We start from the raw sequence: 19,680 nt of genomic DNA on the forward strand, positions 1-19,680 counted from the left end.
TCCCATGAACCGTCTAGCACCCTGAAGTGGGTATGGAGCTGGTACCACGGCCTGGAAGAAAACTGCATTGTTCCTCCTGAATCCTAGGTTCAACCATCGGCTGGATCCTCCTCTCCAGTACTCTGGCATAGACTTCCCCATTGAGGCTGAGGAGTGTGATTTTATTTTTATTTATTTATTTTATTTATTTATTTTTCGCTTCTTAAAAATGTGAACCACCACCCCACTTACCAAGTCCAGAGGTACTGTCCCCAAATTCCATGCAATTATTGTAGAGACGTGCCAGCCAAGACAGCCCTACAACATCCAGAGACCTAAGATACACAGGGTGACACTGCAGAGCTCACAAATTACCTCAGTGACCTCAGCTCGGGTGATGGAATAAACTAGTACACAGTTGGCATAACTTTGTTTAGTTGCCGCAGTTTTGTTCAGTGCAGAAACACGGTGTTGAGAAGCCTTCATGATTAATTAACCGTGACAAATTAAAGCGCGGTTAATAATAGTGAAACCGGATAATTACATACCTATAAGGATGACGCATGTATCGTTACATAGCAGCTGTAAAACTATACAAAGACACAAATGATTTTGAAAACCAGAAGGATTCTGACACATTCTGGCACATTAGGAATATTGATTCCTCAACAGTAGTCTCTGCTTGGTCTGTGTCCGAGTCGTACATGTACGGCTGAATGCTGGTCCTCTCACTCATGTTGCTTCTCTCTGTTGCCATAAACAAAGCGGGGGAGCTCTTGGCTCCGCCCCCTTGTTAAGTTGGGTGGGAAGTCGAAACTACTTTTCATGTGAAGCAACACACCCCTAAAACAACAACCTCTGTACATGTCCCCATAATAACACTTTTAAACACATTATAATAAAAAAATCTGAATTGTGCTTTGAACTGAAGCTAAACTGGCACACTCAGAAGAACCATAATATTAATATTAAATCTTAAAAGGGGGTAAACTAGGTGTTTGGAAGTAATTCAAGTTTTCCTCCTGTAGAAAATGTCATAAGAACAATTTTAATGATTCAGTGTATTACAACAGTGTTTTTAAAAGTCAAAACACTTTATTGATGTAGTGTACAACCAAGCACATGTGGTCAGAACACAAACGAGTCGCTGGTAGTAAATAATGAAGTGTTTCCCCCAAAGAAAACCCTGTCTAAGCAAAATGCTAGCAGGCGTCTGTAGCCTCACTCACACTCTGCCTCTTTGCCCTTATTTGGTATCCCCCGGTTGGTGCGATGACGCATGAACAAAATGGCGACGGTTGGCTACGACTACTTGTAGCTTCTTTTGCGTTCTTCAGAAACCTATAGGTGACATCACGGATACTATGTCCATATTTTTTGAATATGGGGAAAATAATTGGGAAAAAAAAATCGACCTGGAAAAAATTGGATCAATTTATAGGTTATGAATGTCGATTTCGATTGCTCATCGATTAATCGCTCAACCCTACTTGTATATATTACCTTTTTCTTTTGATATGGGAAAAGTTGTTTGTGTTGAACACTGGTTCATTGTGTGACTTTCTCATCACCTAATGTTTTTGGCTGTGTTTTTGTTTGTGTAACAAAGGCACGATGTGCAGACATTAGCTAAACATGTATAACACAAAAAAATCAATAAAATATGGTAGGTTACCATAAAAAAGTGAAATTTTGTTTACAGATTCTACCATATTTTTAACTGTAAAATTCTGCCCATCACATCCAGTTTTTTTTTTTTTACTATAATTTTTAGTTTTTTTAGTTTATTTTTTATTTATTTATTTATTTTTTTTTTAATTAAGTGAAACTAAACCATGTTGAAAAGCCTTTCCATCATCTTTCCAGTTATTAATCATTTAATGGACTGCTTAACCCAAATTAAGTAGTTTCAGCAATCTCTTTTGATGTTTTCTTAGCATGATGCATGCCAATAATTTGACCCAAACAGATCTTTTCCCTGACCACAGGATGTGTCTTCCAACATGATTGTATAAGTAATGAGAAGCTACTCTCAGCATCATTTATGGTTAAACAATGTTATTCTGAACCCGAATTTGCTCAATAAGGCATTCAAGAAATTGCTAAAACTAGTGGGTCCACAGAAAGTGTTCTTCACTACTATGCTGGTTCCCAACTCTCCCTTGAGGATGCTAATTTTCCATTAGCATAGCCAGTTTGGCCTGAATTGGAAGCAGATGCTTCTGTGAGGCCAATCCCACTGCTTCCTCCTGTTTGTTGTGTCTGTTTGAGGAAGCTATTCGGCCTTGGCTCAAACAATACAACTAGACCTCGAGGCCAGAAGTGATGTTAAATGTATGCAAGAACAGGAAGTGCTTGTACAAGGTTCATCAGGTGTACGCCTACTTGTTTGGACTAAATATAGTTTAAAAAATAGCCAAAGCAGTTTATGCATTAATAAACAGGTTATTTTAGGAATATGATGAGTGTCTGAGTGTGTTTCTTATGTTGCTATGAGCAATAGCAAATGGATAATTTATGTCGTCAGAGACACAGTGGGAGAAATAAGTATTGAACACGTCATGTTTTTTCCTGGGAATAATATTTCTAAAAGAGCTGTTGACATGGTATTGAACTAGATTTGGGTAAAAACCCAAACAATACAAACCTAAATATATAATAAAACAAATCTGAAAAATGTGTTAGGTGTTATAACAGTGAATGACACAAGGAGAAAGTGTAATTTAATACTTAAACTGAAGTATTAAATTGAAACTGAAATGTATTCAATACTTTATACAAAAGACATTTTGGTGATGGCAGCTTAAAGACACGTCTAATATGGAGAATGAACTTACATGCATTGCTCAGGTGTGAGTTTTTCACAGACTTCAACAGAGTGTAGAAATCTTGACGATTCTGTGGGTCTCAATTATCAAATCTGATCTGCAATTTGTATTTTATATGGGATTCAAGTCAGGTGATTGGCTGGGCCATTCTACAGCTTGATTTTCTTTCTCTGAATGCATTTGAGAGTTTCCGTGGCTATGTTTTGGATCATTGTCTTGCTGAAATGTCCACGTTGGTTTCATCTTCATCATCCTGATAATGTAGATGTTGGACTGAAGCAGCTAGTATTCATTTACCATGACAAAGGGCAGAGGGTTGCTGAAGAGCTACTGAGAGATTTCAGCTGCAGTCTGGGCTTTCACTGCCTTTCTGCACCTCCTTTTCTTCATGTGTTCAATATAAAATTTTATTATGCATACTTAATTTGCAAACTAATTAGATTTATTTTCTTTGCACATGGATTTCTTTGGTTGTTACCAACATCCAGGGAAATTTTCAAGTCAATGACACCTTTAGAAATATGTTTTCTGAGAAAATAGTGAAGTGTTCAATACATATTTCCACCACTGTATTTCAGTCGACATCTGCAGCTACGCTTTTCAAAAACAAAATTTCTACACCATAAATGCATAGAAGAAACATTTTGGAATCTCAAATTAAGAGAATCTTCAGTAAACATTTCAGTTACATTTTTATTTTTTTTTTCTCAAGTTGCAGTCACCATATTTAGTGCTGCTAAGAGCATTTTTGCCAATTCCAATAGTAATAATAAAACATTTTACAGTTTCGTCTCAAATGTTCTAATAGGAAGATCATAAGATTTAGATTAGATTAGATTCAATTTATTGTCATCACACATGTACAAGTACAAGGCAACGAAATGCAGGATGCATAAGAATGTCAGTTTACATTTTCACGTTTTTCTTAAGCTGCAGTCATATTTACTCTTGCTTTAAATCAAAGGTTTCAAACTGCTGGCTCGCGGGCCATTTGCGGCGCCCCCCCTCCTCCTCCCTTCGGCCCGCAACTGACGTCAAAAATATAACTAGGTTCGGCCCAACAAAACACATTTTCACTATCATTGTTGTGCAGTTGCATATACACTTGTGGTTTTGACACCTCCCCCCCTCACCTATAGGACATTTAAGGTACTGTACTATATATTCGGGTTACTTTCAGTTTCTCTCAGCGTGTCGAGCGTAACGCACATACAGATTATTTCCTGGGCTGATTTAAATGTTAAAATCTATGTCCGTAAGTGCTCTAATTTTAAAGCTATGTTTTTATAAATATTTAAGGGTCATTTGATTATAATCAGCTTTATATCACCTGTATATTGTTGTACAAACACCTCTTCATGGCTTACACGTTATGCTGGTGGTGTTAATATGATAATATGATAATAATATGATTTAGCTGATATTCAATTTAAATGGCCTCATTTAATAGATTTCCTCATGAAAATTAAGAATTGTATAAAAAATGTGCATTAGTCAAGTTTTACTGCTGGCTGAATTGAACTTGTTAAAGTAAATGTGAGTATATACATACTTTTCTCCTCTTTGTTGTAGTTTTACAAAAAAAAAGAAAGATATTGAAAAAGAACAATTGCTAGTAAAGTCAATAAAGTTACCCAAACTGCATTCTGCTGTCTTACACTAGGCGTTAAACTTTTGGTTAAGCAACAATTGATTGGGACATTATTATTATGCCTATTATAAATTGTAGTGTTTTCATAGCAATTTAAACTACTCCTTTAATATCTACAAGAAACAAAAAGGAGCTTTGATACTCTGGGGAAGAATGTATGAGTGCATCAATTACATCAGGTTTCCACTTTTTTCATATGTTTGAATGTTAAAACAGCCCTCCTATGAATTGTCAGTCACTGACATGGCCCCCCTGCCAATTTCAGTTTGAGACCCCTGCTCTAAATGTTCACTATTGTCATTTGAGGAACATCAGTGTAGCGTTTACTATGTGCCATCACATTTACGTCTGCTTTGCAAATTTAACAGAACCATCATTCGAATATTAATAGATTTTTTCCAGGTCACATTTTCTGTTGCTCAGCAAATTTTTGCCTTTGCTTAGGAAAGTAAGTTTACTGTTGCTCTGGGAAATTGTCCATGTTCCAATAGGAAAGTCATAGGCATGAAAGTAGGAATTCCACTAAGAATCTTCCAATCCACATGACTAGGAATTGTGATTTATTTATTTTTTTTAGAACTTACCATGCTAAACATTATGCAGCTATGGTACAATGAAAAGGTTCCATGATGAAGGTTCTTCATGGAACTATTGGTGCACCTTTATTGTGTTCCTTCAACGCAACAGTCAACCAGGAACAAATTAGTGGGAGGTTCTGGTTGAAGGTGGCATCATCATTCTCTATTTTTCTGGCTCCACCCTTACTGCAGAGAAGCTTCTGCCTCACCTTGGATGCCTTAGGCAGATGCAAAGCCGCTCAGAGGTGAGACTGGCCTACGCTGGCTTTTCCGTATGGGAATACAAGATTATTGTTCCTGGGCAGTTGTCTTAAATGTACAGGCCAAGAAGTGCTGGCTCACGAGGGTTTCTGGCAAGACCACAGTGAAAAGTCTATGGAATATATTCTGGATGATTTGCCTATCCTTAGTTTTTTTTAAGTTTGAACTTGAGGGCATGTGCCATTAGAGCAGAGACTCGATGAACTAGTTTCTTTTGTGGCAAGACAGCTGGCTCATGAAATTGTTGTTGTTGCTTATTACAGTTGCCTAATATTTGGTCTCGCGTCTTGTTCTTCACAGTTTGACGACAGCCGCCATCATTCCGTGCTGCAAGGGCGACCCCAAAATGTCTTCCAACGGTGATCTGCAGGACGTTGGGAGTTGGGACAGCTTCTGGGAGGTAAGTATCCACAACCGCAAATGCACACACAGATCTTCCTGGCAGAGTGGACCGTATACTGTGGCGTCTGGCCAGCGAGTTCGAGACTGTGAGAAAGGATTCATGCAGATCTGACATTTCCATAAGCTCTCTGAGAGGTTGTGGGTTGGTAGTAGCATTACCCTTTCTCCGCTCTTTCTTCAAGCATACCTAGTCAGGTCCATGCTTGCCTTGGAGAAAACTAACAAATATTAAGAGCTCTTAGAGTGTAAAGTGAAAGAGAAGACTTCATTTTGTATTGTTGTAGGTGTAGTATAGACGCTAATTTAGGGGATAATAGAGTTGGATGTGCCAGTATGTAAGATATTTTGCTTGCTTAACCTGGGCTGTGCATATTGTTTTTGTTGAATCTCAATGTATCTATGTTGTACAAGCAGCCCTATAACCCAAATAGTAGAGCATGGCACTAGCAGCACCAAGGTTGTGTGTTTAATTCCCAGGGGAAGCAAGAGCTAAACATTTTTTGCGTTCAATGCAATTTAAATTGCTTCTACCAAATGCATAAAAATGTATATGTTCTGCAACTGGGATACAGAAGAAATTTGATACTAAATGTTAGGGGTGAGCAGTAGGTATTGTCTATGATAATTATGACAAATGATTAAACAATTTGCAGGCCAACTCAAACAGATGTGTATGTCACTTGCTTTGTGACACCAAACAAAAACATACCATGGGAGTACACACTTTCACTTTGTGGTATTTCCTGGTCGAATGAAGTTTGAATCCTGCCAAAACATACAGGTATACAGTGCATCCGTATTCATAGCGCTTTACTTTTTCCACATTTTTTATGTTACAGCCTTTATTACAAAATGGATTAATTTAATTTATTTCCTCAAAATACTACACACAATACCCCATAATGACAATGTGAAAAAAGATTTTTTTGAAATTGTTGCAAATTTATAAAAAAAAAATAATAATAAAAACCCTCAAAAATCACATGTACATAAGTAGTCACAGCCTTTGCCGTGAAGCTCTAAATTGAGCTCAGGTACATTCTGTTTCCACTGATCATTTTTGAGATTCACCTGTGGTAAATTCAATTGATTGTACATGTTTTGAAAAGGCATACACCTTACGTTGAGCATCAGTTAAGAAAACTTTAGCATTTGTCAGCTTTAATTGTGGGGAAAACTGGATCATTTTGAGCTTTTGTCAATTTCATCTTCTGGGTTGAAATAAATTTTGGGGGCGGGATCAAAATCGGTGACGTGGAGTGATGATGCATCGGTTTCTCATTATTATTCATAGCAGAGTTTTCTTATCCTATGAGAAGACCCTGCTTCTTAATTATTCATAAGAGCATGTGCTTTCCGATTGCAAGGCAGACCTGCCAAGCTGGGAGACCCAATGACTGGGTGAGACAGCACACGGCACAGGTGGTATGTGTTTGTTACCATGATCCACGGGGTTTGTTGCTTGTTTTCCCTGCAATTCTGTCAAGGCCAATACAGCAAAGCTGTTGGTGTGCAGCAAGCATTTTTGTTGAGAGTGCTGTACGAGAATTGGAGAATGGCGGACTTTCTTTTATAAGTTGAGTTTGTTACCATTTAGACACATCGCCTATATCCGTGCTGCTGTGTTTGCACATTTAAAATCCTCCAGATTACCGACAGGGCTAATGGTTGGAGTAGACAGGGCGAGAGCTCTGCTGCATTGCTATTCACAATGCACTCAGACCCGGGGATTGAGGAGAAAAGAAGTCCTCCTCATTTATAGTGTTTATATAAACACGATTATCTTTAAAATGATATAACAAATAATGGTTATGTGTATATGAAATTGCGAATAACGTTATAGCAGGACATTCAATTACTTGATGTTTATTTCTTTGCATTTTAACTTTGTAAACTATAAAATCTTGGGTCTCCTCACAGTTTGTGTCTCATTTTATGAGCAAACTGACAGTTGTTCGCTCCCATCTTTTTCCCCTGCTAGCCACGCCCACTCCTCTCTCTGCTCACAGAGCTCCACGCCTGTCTGAGATAGACTTGAACCAAAAGAAGGGCTTTATATCCCTTTAAGAATGTGTTCTTAACTAGTCTGAACAACTAGCAGTTTGCTAATTACTAAGTGGTCTTCTTTTTCCACATTCAAATTTAAGTAATTTCTAAAAATTATGACAAGTCTTTAGGAAAGAATTTGTATGAATTAACTTGTAAGACTAGTCCAAGCTTTTTATGCAAAATATTATAGATCGCTTGCTCAGTGAGAACCAGGACCATAGATACCAAATATTCAAATTCTGTGTGTAATATCAACTCTCCGACATGACTTTCGTTTGACAGCCTGGAAACTACAAGAGGACGGTTAAGCGCATTGACGACGGCTACAAGCTATGCAACGAGCTGGTCAGCTGCTTCCAGGAGCGGGCCAAGATTGAGAAGGGCTATTCCCAGCAGCTGAGCGACTGGGCTAGGAAATGGAGAGGCATTGTGGAGAAAGGTGAGCTTCATAGGTCATCCTCTTAAAGTAGACCCATCCCGGCCTCTATATTTACACATTCCATTATGATGAGCTGATAAGTGCCCCTGTCAAAGAATTATAAACGGCTCAACTTTTATTTCCCCTATTAGTTCCAACCATTAATAGTCAGGTGTAATTTCTAAGTTTAGAGAAGCGATGCAACTCTCTACTGACTTTTTTTTTTTACATGCCTGTATGTGTGTGTGCATTTATACTTTTATTATTTATAGGGATGCACCAATACCATTTTTTTGGATTCGATACCAAAATTCTGAGTATTTCAGGTCTGATCCTAAGACAGTGCCGTTTATTTTTTTTAACATAATATAGTTTCAATAGTTCTGGTGATTAAACTCCATATAAAATACCTTCTTTAGTGAAAATAACAGACCTACAGTATAGGCTTACTGTATATGACAGACGGCACAATCTAACTAAAAACGTGTGCTGTAAACTAGGCTACATTATTTGAGCATTCGTTAAGACATTGATATGATCTGTTATGGTCCTGCTTATGTTTCCTTTTTTAATATTAAGGTTTTTCTTTGAAATCTGTAATAGGCTACCACTATTGACCCTAATCGTTGGCAAAATAACCAGCCTTTTAGCAAAGCCTGACCTTTTCCTGCAGGTTTGACGCAGACTAAACTAAAGTGTCTGAGGTTTTACATATTAAACACATGCACCCTCACCGTGAGTGAGGAAATGAAAGCACTTTAGCACAGAAAAAAAATCTGATGCTCAAGAAATAATCTTTAAAGTAATGACTAGGGCCAGACGGAATCTGCGGACGTTTTTTGCTATTTCTTCGCAGAATTGTGTTAATAATCTGTGGATTTATGCAGAATGACCTTGGGAGTATCATAACTAAAACCTTAATATATGAACTAAAAAGTAATACCTTTTTAACTTGTATTTAATGTTTACAATGCAAATCCTATATATCCACTTTATTTGGTTAACAAATCAAGTCTTATCTATAATTTATCTACTAAAAGACAGAAAATATTACTGTACAAACTGTATTGTAAATAAATTATATGAACATTTTCATATTAGTCAATAATTATACTGAAATTAATTTAAACATGGAATAAATATAAATTTACACACATTTACACAAGTAAATAAACAGAATCAATGAAGGGCTAAAATCTGCGGAATTCTGCGCGTGCTGATTCCGTGTGGGCCTAGTAATTACTTATAATAAACATGTAGCAAATATATGACAAATACATGGTTTGAATATATGGTTTGTGATACAACAATTACAGTGGAGCATTAATTAAATGCTCATTTTCCGTGCAGCGAAGCAAATCATCCTCCTGCACAGTTGTGTTCATTGTATTTTTGTCTGAAAACTATTTTTTGGTCTAAAAAATTTCAAAATTTAATTTTCAAATTTAATTTGTATCATAATTTTAATGTTTTTTTGTTGGTCAGTTTTCTAAAAAATAAACAAGAAGATTTGAGGTGAAGTTCAAAACAATGTCTGCTTATAGGCTTCAGCGGCAAAACACAAACTGATCTGTTAAATAAAATATTAATATAAATAAAATTACAGTGAAATATTCAGTTTCAGAATAGCCTATATTAGGCTACATAATTTTCTGTTTATGACAATCCGTATTGCGCCCGTCAGTTTCACTTTTATTAATTGAATCAACTACTTTTACCACAATCAGCCAGGCTTTACAAACTATTCACAGCACTGGAACTTCCCCTCGGAAGAATAAACTCAGTTGAAAGGATGAGAGAACAGAAACCTATTGTAAGAATAATTTTACGGAGCGGCGCAATGAAGCGCTTGATGCATCACTAAGTCACAACGTGCAGCCCTCCAGTATCTGCGGACACTTCCAAAACAGCAGTACAAAGGGAAGAAATCAGTGCGTTGAGGATCAGTTCAATGTATTATTGAGCCTTTTCTAATTTATAATTTCAGGTAGGCCTACTTTGTGTGTGAAGAGCAGGTAATAACCCTCTCCAGTGTTTCAAATGCAATCTGCTGAACTAACAGACACAGTGCAATATGATTTAGAAACAGCAATGAGCTCCTTGTTGCAGGTCAAAATGAACCCGTTTAATGCAAAACTAAATGCATTTCTCCACTGATTATTTAAACTAACAGGAACAAATAGTCTTGGAGAAAGTTTTTCATGTTGTCATAAACGAATGCGCCTCCTAGTTTGAATTGTGAATAAATGAAGAATGATTGACAGGCGCGGCAGCAGGAAGCGCTGAATTGAACATGAATTTAAGCACTTGAATGTTCATCTGTGCTTCACATTAAACCATAGAATGGCTTCAGAACATTTGGGATATAGTAGGCCTACATGACAACTTTCTAGTGCCTTAGGCTAGGCTACCTTCATGGCTTTTGTTGGCTTATAATTTCCACGCAATATAGCGCATGCGCAAGATCAGATTTGGATCGGTACCAGCTGGCCGATACTCGATCCAGCAAAAATATGCGGTATTGAACCAATATCTGATCCAAGTATCGGGATCGGTGCATCCCTAATTATTTATAATAGGTATTTAGTAGGGGTGTAATGATACACAGAAGTCATGGTTCGGTATGTACCTCGGGGTCATACGGGTTCATTACAAAAAGAATAAGCTACAAATCCTCAAGTGTTTGCCTTTTTTTGAACAGACAGAAGTGTTTTGTTACAATCAGCTGCACAACTGAAAAGTTTCTTGTGATTACGAAAATACAAAATAAATAGAATAAAGAAAAATTTTAACTTTGATTAGACAACTGTGCATTAAACTTTTGAAGGTTAAACCCAACCCTCTCCTAAAACAACAGAAAAACATTAATTGTGCATTGGGTTTAACATTCAGTAAGCTTCAAACCTGATATCTCTTACACCATGCTCTCATACAGAGGTGTTACTCCAAGATGTTTTAGAGCAGGGGTGTCAAACTCCGTTCCTGGAGGGGTGCAGTTAAAATATTCTGAGAAGGTCTTTTAAAGTCTTAAAAAGCTATTGAAATTAACTTATTCACTGCATATACCCTGCTATAGCAACTGTTGTAGATCTACTGGATTTTGACTTCACCCCTGCAATCATGGATGTGTTCTGGCACTTTTAAAATAACTGTAAACTCAGTGAATTCTAAATAATGAATTTTAATAATATACTATGATTGTATGCTACGAAAAACAAATCCACATATTATTGCACTGACCTTATGAAAGTCATGGATATGAGTGGATTACCTCCCAGTTTGAGCCTCATGCTGGCTACATATTCACTAACCAAACCATGTGACCTGAAAGGGGCAAATACATTGACCTACTGTTATTAAAAAAGAGGCAACAATTTAATCTGGTGGAATATCATACAAATGTGGGTGCTTTTTTTAAATAGATTTGAACCAATAAGCAACTGTGCAGTGTTATGAGCTCATGGATAAAGTAAAAATCTAATGTTTGTCCTTCAGGCTCACAGTACGGGACTTTGGAAAAGGCCTGGCATGCTTTCATGAATGCGGCAGACAGGCTGAGTGAGATCCACATGGAGCTCAAAGAGAATCTGGTCATTGAGGACAGCGAGAAGATTAGAAACTGGCAGAAGGATGCTTTCCACAAGCAGATGATTGGTGGATTCAGGGAGACCAAAGATGCTGATGAAGGTTTCCGCAAAGCCCAGAAACCCTGGGTCCGAAAACTGAAAGAAGTACGTATGCTCCTGGTCTGAATACTAAACGTGTGTGGGTTAATTTAGAACAGTAAAGAATTTTTATGTATTGATTGATTTGTAATAAAATGAAATGTATATCTTCTTTTCATTACACAAAATTGATAGAGAACGCATATATATATATTTATTTATTTGACTTTTTAATTTATTTATTTTTTACTTTTTTATTTATTTATTTTACTTTTTTAATTAACTAATTCATTATTTATTTGTTTTTATTATTTATTTATTCATTTTACTTTTTGATTAATTTAATTTTTTAACTTATTTTACTTTTTATTTATTTAACTTTTTAATTAATTTATTTGACTTTTTATTTATTTTTAATGTATTTATTTTAGTTAATTTATTTTACTTTTTTCATTTATTCATTTATTTTACTTTTTCATTTATTTAACTTATTTATTTTATTTGACCTAACTTATTTTACTTTTTATTTATTTAACTTTTTAATTAATTAAATTTTTTTTAATTTATTTTTAATTTATTTATTTTAGTTAATTTATTTTACTTTTTCATTTATTCATTTATTTTACTTTTTCATTTATTTAACTTATTTATTTTATTTTTAATTTAATTTTAATTTATTTAATTTTTTTTTTTTTTTACTTTATTTTATTTTTGTTTTACTTTATTTATTTAATTATGTATTAATTTTACTTTTTTTTATTTATTTTATTTATTTATTTAGTTTACTTATGTATTTTTTATTTTCTTTGACTTTTTTAATTGAAGTATTTGTTTTTTACTTTATTTATTTATTTATTTATTTATTTAAATTAATTAATTTAACTTTTTTATTTATTTATTTAACTTTTTTATTTATTTATTTTACTTTCTAATTATGTAATGTATATTACCTTTTTATTTGTTTATTTTACTTTTTACTTTTTTTAATTTTACTTTTGAATTTGAAATATTTCCAAATGATAAACAGATGGTGACTGAGGATTATCAATGATTTATTTTTTTTCTTGTATTTTTTTTTGTCTCCTCATCTCATTCCTTGTCCTCTATAATAATATTAAAGAGATTCAGATTAAGTCTAGAAATCCTGGCCAGCGTGAAGGTTTTGATTTATGTTAGGATGAATATATTATGGCAAAATATACATTTATATCTATTAACTTATTTTATTTACTTATTGTATATATATTTTTTTTTTGTGTAGTTTTTTCTTTTATTATATGTTTTTATCATTTATTTTAACATTTAGTGACCGTATAGTGCATTTCACAAAGTACCACAGTGTATTTAGCAGTGATGAGCAAATAGTGCAGTTGTGTAAATATTGTTTCTGCTGTAGGTGGAGACTACCAAAAAAGGTTATCATAGCGCCCGGAAGGAAGAGCGGACTGCATTGACCCGTGAAACTCATGCCAAGGCTGACCCCACCAAATCCCAAGATGAGGTCCGCAAGTTCACAGATCGCCTGGAGAAATGTACCCAAGAGGCAGAGAAGGTAATATGAGAAAAAGTGCACACACAACAGTTATCTTAGATTATCTTAGATTAGTCATTTTATTTTTTGTTTTTTTTCTGGGGATTTTCTATTAAGTCACTAATTACTGTATGGAGAGATTATCAACAAGTGTTCATGTGTTGGTGAAATGAGATGGGTGCAGAATAAACTGACAGAATGTCCAAAAAGCTAAACAAGACTAGGCTTGCGTGGTGCTTATGCTAGTGGTAAGACTGCAGTGATGATGTTTTGGGTTTGCTTTGACAATGCTTAATTATAGGTGGGAATACAATGTTGTTGAATGTATAGTTTCATTCACAAAATTATAGTTTATGCCTGCAGTTTAAAGTTGCAACTAAATCACTGGGCAATATGACAAAAATCAAAAATCTCATATAATGAAGTCTCATGTCCTGATAACGAGATATATCTTGATATAATAGCATTTCTGTAAATTCAAACAATTAATAGTTTAATAATCATTAATAGGACTATTTATTTTTTAAACTTTAAATTTAGTCACTCATATGATCATTTTTCTTACTTTATTTTGAACTTCAGTGCAAATGTTTGATTTAAAAATTTAGTAATATAAAATAAATATTAAAGGTGCACAGTGTTGGGCAAGCTGCTTGAAAAATGTAGTGAGCTAAGCTATTAGCTACTCTACATAAAATGTAGCTTAACTACACTAAAAACTACCCTTTAGGAAATGTAGCAAGCTACTTGGCAAAAGTAGCTTAGCTACATCTAAGCTATTTTTGCAACCTTCACCTGTAATTGTGTGTAATATTGCGCTTCTATGAATTATCAAATTAAAAAAATATTTCGTGCTGCTAAAAATACAGAGCATAATATGAAACTATAGACTTTTTACTTTGTCCATACGGGATATATTGTCGTATTGCTCTGTCCTAACTATACATGGTATTCAACTGCTAATACAAAATTCAGACATGTTATCTGCCTTTGAGATGGTCCTGAAATTCAGATTGGTCACAATTAGCTATTTAAATTTCAACCACTCTCCATCCAGACATTGTGAATATGCATTTCTCCGTTAGATATATTCTGGGTACGCTAAACAGGAAATTCTGATGTTGGGTTTTGACCTTGTAAACCGTGTCCCATGACTCAGTCCCATGAACTTGAGCTTGAATGTTTTTTTTCCTCAGGCTAAGGAGCGTTATGAGAGAGCCCTGGACGAGCTGAATCGATGTAACCCACGCTACATGGAGGACATGGAGCAAGTGTTTGAAATCACCCAGGAGGCAGAAAAGAACAGGCTGTGCTTTTTTAAAGAAGTTCTGCTGGACATACACCAGCACATGGACCTCTCCAGCAATGACAGGTAAATCCCTCTGCTATTCCAATGCTTCACTGTCTGAATGGACACTTATTTTTTAAGACCGCATACTTGATTTAAAAATTTTATGTCAACAGTTTGTCTATTGTAAATGGATAGTTAACCCATAAATGATAATTTTGCCATTAATTACTTAACCTCGTGTCATCTCAAACCCATAAGACCCTCATTCAACTTTAGAAATCAAATAGTTTTTTTTTTTCTGAAATCTGAGAGGTCTCTCACCCTCCAGAGATTGCAATATATATGTATTCCTCATCACATAGGTGTCTACCTGATTCAGCATGTAGAACTGGCATCAGTGCCATTGTTGAGAGAGGAGAGCCTGCCGTTTGGCTGTTCAAACAGGAATTAAGAGCTTCGCATAGTTTTGAAATATACTTGCGATGGTAGCCGGATAAAACACCTTTTACCCACAGCGCAATAATGTGAATTTTACTCTATTTTTATTGATTATGACGCTGTTGTACAGTGTTTCTTTTCCATGGGTTAAAGTTTGTTTAAAATACTGTTGAAACAAATCCACTATATTTCTTACTTTTTATGCTTTTAAGGAGCCATGTGCTCCCACTGACAGGTAAAATCTGCTGCTGACATTTTGTACAGCATTGTCAAAGCTAGGGCTGGGCGATATTGCAAAAAAAAAAGATCATCATGTTTCATATCATTCGATATTGTTAATTATTGAAACATTTTTAACAAAACATTTAGGAATATTAGGATTTTATTTAACCACTTTACTTTCATTTACCAACATTACTAAGGCAGATAGTTTTAATAGACTAAAGCAAAAATATTTAAACAAAATATCTGATCTCTTTATAATAAAATAAACAAAAGAGTTAAAGAGACTTTTAAACTTGATAAATAAAATGTTACAAAGTGCATCCAATGGTAAAGGGTAGATCAACATCTCTAAGGTGTCAACAATAATGATACAGTAAACCTCAAACTCTGTCAACAACACTAATTATGATAATAAAATCAGAGCGTTCAAGTAAAGGAACCAGTCATCATTATTCAAATACATCTTGCAATGCTACAAATTGTGAAGTTGAATGACTACATAACCCCTGTGCTCAAAATCTTTTTAGATGGGGAGCTATAGTAGCTGGTATGCACAAGAAAAGAAACCAAAAAGCCACTCTGGCAACATCCTTACATCCTTTTTTTATTTACAATCTCCTCACAGCTGCTATACGGCACTCTTTTTTCTAAAGCTGCCTTTCCACTACACACGACATTCGGACACGAATGTCGCAATACGCCCCCCTTGTGGCAGTCACACAGAACTTTCAGTTTTGTTGTGCACCATGGGAGAGAAGGTGTCTGAAATAAGAGTGCAAGAGCCATTGATCTCCATCCTTTTACTATGAATGAATGAATGAATGAATACTATAAACTCATAGACCGCAAAAAATTTTGGAGGGAAAGTGGAAAACATTAAAAAACTTTTTTTTTTATTACTCATTTATGAATAGAAATGTTTTTTTTAATATAAACCTTTTTTGTGATTCCAAAAATAAAGAAAATCTGCTATTTCTCATCTCGTGCGCACAGACCTGCCTGGGCAACACTGGAATATATCACTTCCGGTCGACTGGTCGCATATGGTCTAGTCACAGGAGTTCAACTTTTTTAATAGATCTGCAGCTCAAATCAGATCTGAAATTTCCGCATACGGAGATGATCGGAACTCACACGCCACTCCCGGACTACTCTACATTGGAAATGAATGACTTCCAGTCTGTTGCTTGTTTGTTGTGTGCAGTGGAAAGGCGGCTTAATCTGAAGTGACAAGCGCATACATTCCTTAACCATTTACAATGAACTTTTCGCTCGCGTTCCCCTGGCGTCTCGTAACTAGGTGACCATTTTCTCAGAGAACGACAAAGGGACAAATCATTGCTGCAGCTTCAATTCAAGTTTATAGCAAAAAGCAAAAACTGCTGCAGTGTTTGGATGCACTGTGTTTGTCTGAAGTAATTAGTCAGCCGTTATTACTGAAATGTGTATATTCAATACAAAGTGTGAAGCAGATTAGTTAGTCAGATATTTTTTAACTAGGTGCAGCTGGAAAATACATGGTTCATATATGCGTGTTGTGAAAGTCACGCGACTCCATTGGAAATGACAAACTTACACCCAAGCTTAATGGCATTGCGTCCAAGGCGTGAGCTCAGCAGCCACATTTTAATAAAACTATAGCGCTTCATTCCGAAACTACATACCAAACTTTTTTTTTATCGTTATTGACAATGGTGGTCGGTCAATAAATATCGATTTAATCACCCAGCCCTAGCCAAAACATTTTAGATTTAAATATGTAATAGATCAACGTCAAATTATTACAATATACAGCAAATGAAAGGAAAGAAAAATGAAATATTTGAAATAGGCGTACAAATATTTTTGCAGCAAAAACTGAAGTGACTAAACCAAGCAAAAAATGCCAGTCTAGAAGGAACACAAATCACCAAACTTGTTCCTGGAGGGCTGGTGTTCTGCAGAGTTTAGTTCCAACTTGTCTCAACACAACTGTATGCAAGTTTTAAGTATACTTGGTAAGAGCTTAATTAGTTTAAGAGTTTGTTCAAGTGTGTTGGCAAACAACTGTCACCTAAACCTCTGGCATTAATATGCAGACAATACGGATATGGGAATTTTGTCATCAGGATGAAATGTATATGTTATATCAATTTATGCTTTCAAAACCGCTTTGGAGCACCTAAACTCACCCCTATCCCAAACCTATTTAAAAAAAAGTTTTAATTATTCGTCATTACGGGTCTGGGAAAATATTGATGCACTATACACTGTTAAAAGCAATTAGTTGACGTAAAAAAAGAGATTAAACCTGTTGCCTTATAATTATTAGGTAAACCATCTATATGCATAGTTCCAAAAGTTTACTGAATTTTTACAAGTTAAATCAATTTGTTACTTTTAAGCCAACGGGTTTACTAACGTTTTTACTATTATTTATTGTGAAATATGACCAACATATGACATAAGAGAAGTACAAGCAACTAGTTCTATCCCAAATCCCTAAGTCATCAGATATCTGTGAAGTACAGAGTGATACTTTGGCATTAATCATGATTCCACTCCAGGAACGCAGGCATCATAAAACCCACAATTTCACCATGACATACTTGGTGATGAGACACAAGCAGCGATACCATTTCACAATCAAAGCTAAAGTGGAATCCCTGTGCCTAAAGCAATTGTGTATTGACACCAAAGGGTTTTCATTCAAAACAATAAAACTATGGGTTACCTGCAAAAATGACTCTAAATTTGCTACCCTGTTCGTTAAAAAGTGATGCTAACTGGTCCTGACCAATCTGACCTTTTAATATGTGATGAGTGGGGAGTGAGAATGTGCAGGATAATGTCTGCTTGCACATTGGTAAAGAAACAGTTATGGTATTTTAGACTTAACATTACAGACGGCTAATACTGTGTATTAGGAGTAAAGTCTAGTTTGTTAGCAGTGGTAGTATTACGAAGTGGGATGCTTGCGAAAGACTTGTGGATCCGAATGCAGTTTATTAAGGTGAGGTCATACAGGCGGAGGTCAGAAACTGGAGCAAAACAGTAGTACAAGAGTATTCCAATAATCGTGGTCAAATACAGGTGAGAGGTCAAACTAGGCAGCAATGGATCAAAACTAGGAACAAGGAATGAGTAAAAAACATGGGAAAATCAAACAAGGAAAACGCTTCATAAAGTTTATAAAGAAACAAGACTCAGCAATGTAGGAGTGAAGGTGAGGTGTACTTATAGTCCTTGTAATCAGTGAATCATGAGCTACAGCTGTGACTGCGTTCATGGAATTGAGAAACAGCCAATAATTCGGGCCCTCACACTCAGAGTATGGAGTGCGTTCTCGTGAAGACTGGTCTTGCCAGGTCACCTCGGAAGAACGAACTCGGAAGAGCGCGAGAACAGAGAACGCATCGGTGAGAAATGAGATGCAATGTTCTTCCTGATGGTCACATGACCTTTACGCATTTATAACAAAAAATATTTAAACATTACAGCATTCATAAAACAATTTATTGTTTTTCCCCTGTTCACAATATATACTATGCATAAAAACCTTACAAATATACGTTGCACAATATAAATAAAACAGATTTTAATATGAATTTCAGCAAATAAACACCCTTAAGGCTCGTAACATCGTGATGCTTTTCGCTTGCGTTTATCATCAGCATTTTTCGAGACGTTTTTCCAGATTCAAACTCGAGCGTTTTTTTTTTTTTTTTTTTTACCGGCGTCGAGCAGAAGAGTATGCAAAATCACTCCTTGATCTTAGATGGTACTACACAACTTTAAGCTTCTGACACCCGCTTGTAACACAGAAAAAGAAGACAGAAAGTTGACAAGCCTGTTGTTAAAGTTACTGGCGATTCGAACAAGCATGGATGGTTCAAGTAGCAGCACCAGCTCTAGCGATGAAGAAATAATTATTGTTCACCAGTGCAATAAGCAGCTCCACGTTCATTTTGCCTCTGGGCATCTTCTTCAATGTGCGCTCGCATTGAGAGTTTTGCGCTTGAGCACCTCCAAGTGTTGTTTACTGTAACTTCAGCAGCTCCGTGGACGTGAACAAAAGTGCCAATCTGATTGGTGGAGAAGGTTTTGACGTGGCGCGTCTAAACAAAAAATAAGCATGAGGTGTTTCTTTAAAAATTACACTTGCGCCTAGCGTTTTGCGCATTGGTGTGCACGATCACATTGTCGCCCTTTATGTAGTCACAAGGCATTAAACGTACACTGAAAACATGAGCAAACAGCGTCCCGGTGTGCACGGGCCTTTATGTTTGTGTTTATTCCTTTATTAAGATTTTCATGGTAATGTTTATATTCATCGTTTTATGTAGGGAAACTCCTGAGATAAATAAGTTTTATCTCTGAACTTT

At 35.6% G+C, this 19,680-nt stretch overlaps 1 protein-coding gene across 5 annotated transcripts in view; it reads left to right on the forward strand.

The window, feature by feature from the left end:
- The window catches only part of pacsin3 (protein kinase C and casein kinase substrate in neurons 3), a 73,609-nt gene that overhangs the window by 29,466 nt on the left and 24,463 nt on the right, over positions 1-19,680 (forward strand). For 4 of the 5 annotated variants that reach the window (XM_056462311.1, XM_056462307.1, XM_056462308.1 and 1 more), the window contains 5 exons: positions 5,598-5,697; positions 8,031-8,187; positions 11,662-11,897; positions 13,228-13,383; positions 14,559-14,734. In XM_056462311.1, coding sequence (XP_056318286.1) covers positions 5,644-5,697; positions 8,031-8,187; positions 11,662-11,897; positions 13,228-13,383; positions 14,559-14,734 — 779 coding nt within the window. In that variant the 5' untranslated portion in view covers positions 5,598-5,643. Of the gene's footprint in view, positions 1-5,084; positions 5,282-5,597; positions 5,698-8,030; positions 8,188-11,661; positions 11,898-13,227; positions 13,384-14,558; positions 14,735-19,680 lie in introns of those variants that run through there. The other variant, XM_056462306.1, reaches the window with a different exon arrangement.

This window comes from Danio aesculapii, chromosome 7, assembly GCF_903798145.1.
Source record: "Danio aesculapii chromosome 7, fDanAes4.1, whole genome shotgun sequence".
Taxonomy (NCBI): domain Eukaryota; kingdom Metazoa; phylum Chordata; class Actinopteri; order Cypriniformes; family Danionidae; genus Danio; species Danio aesculapii.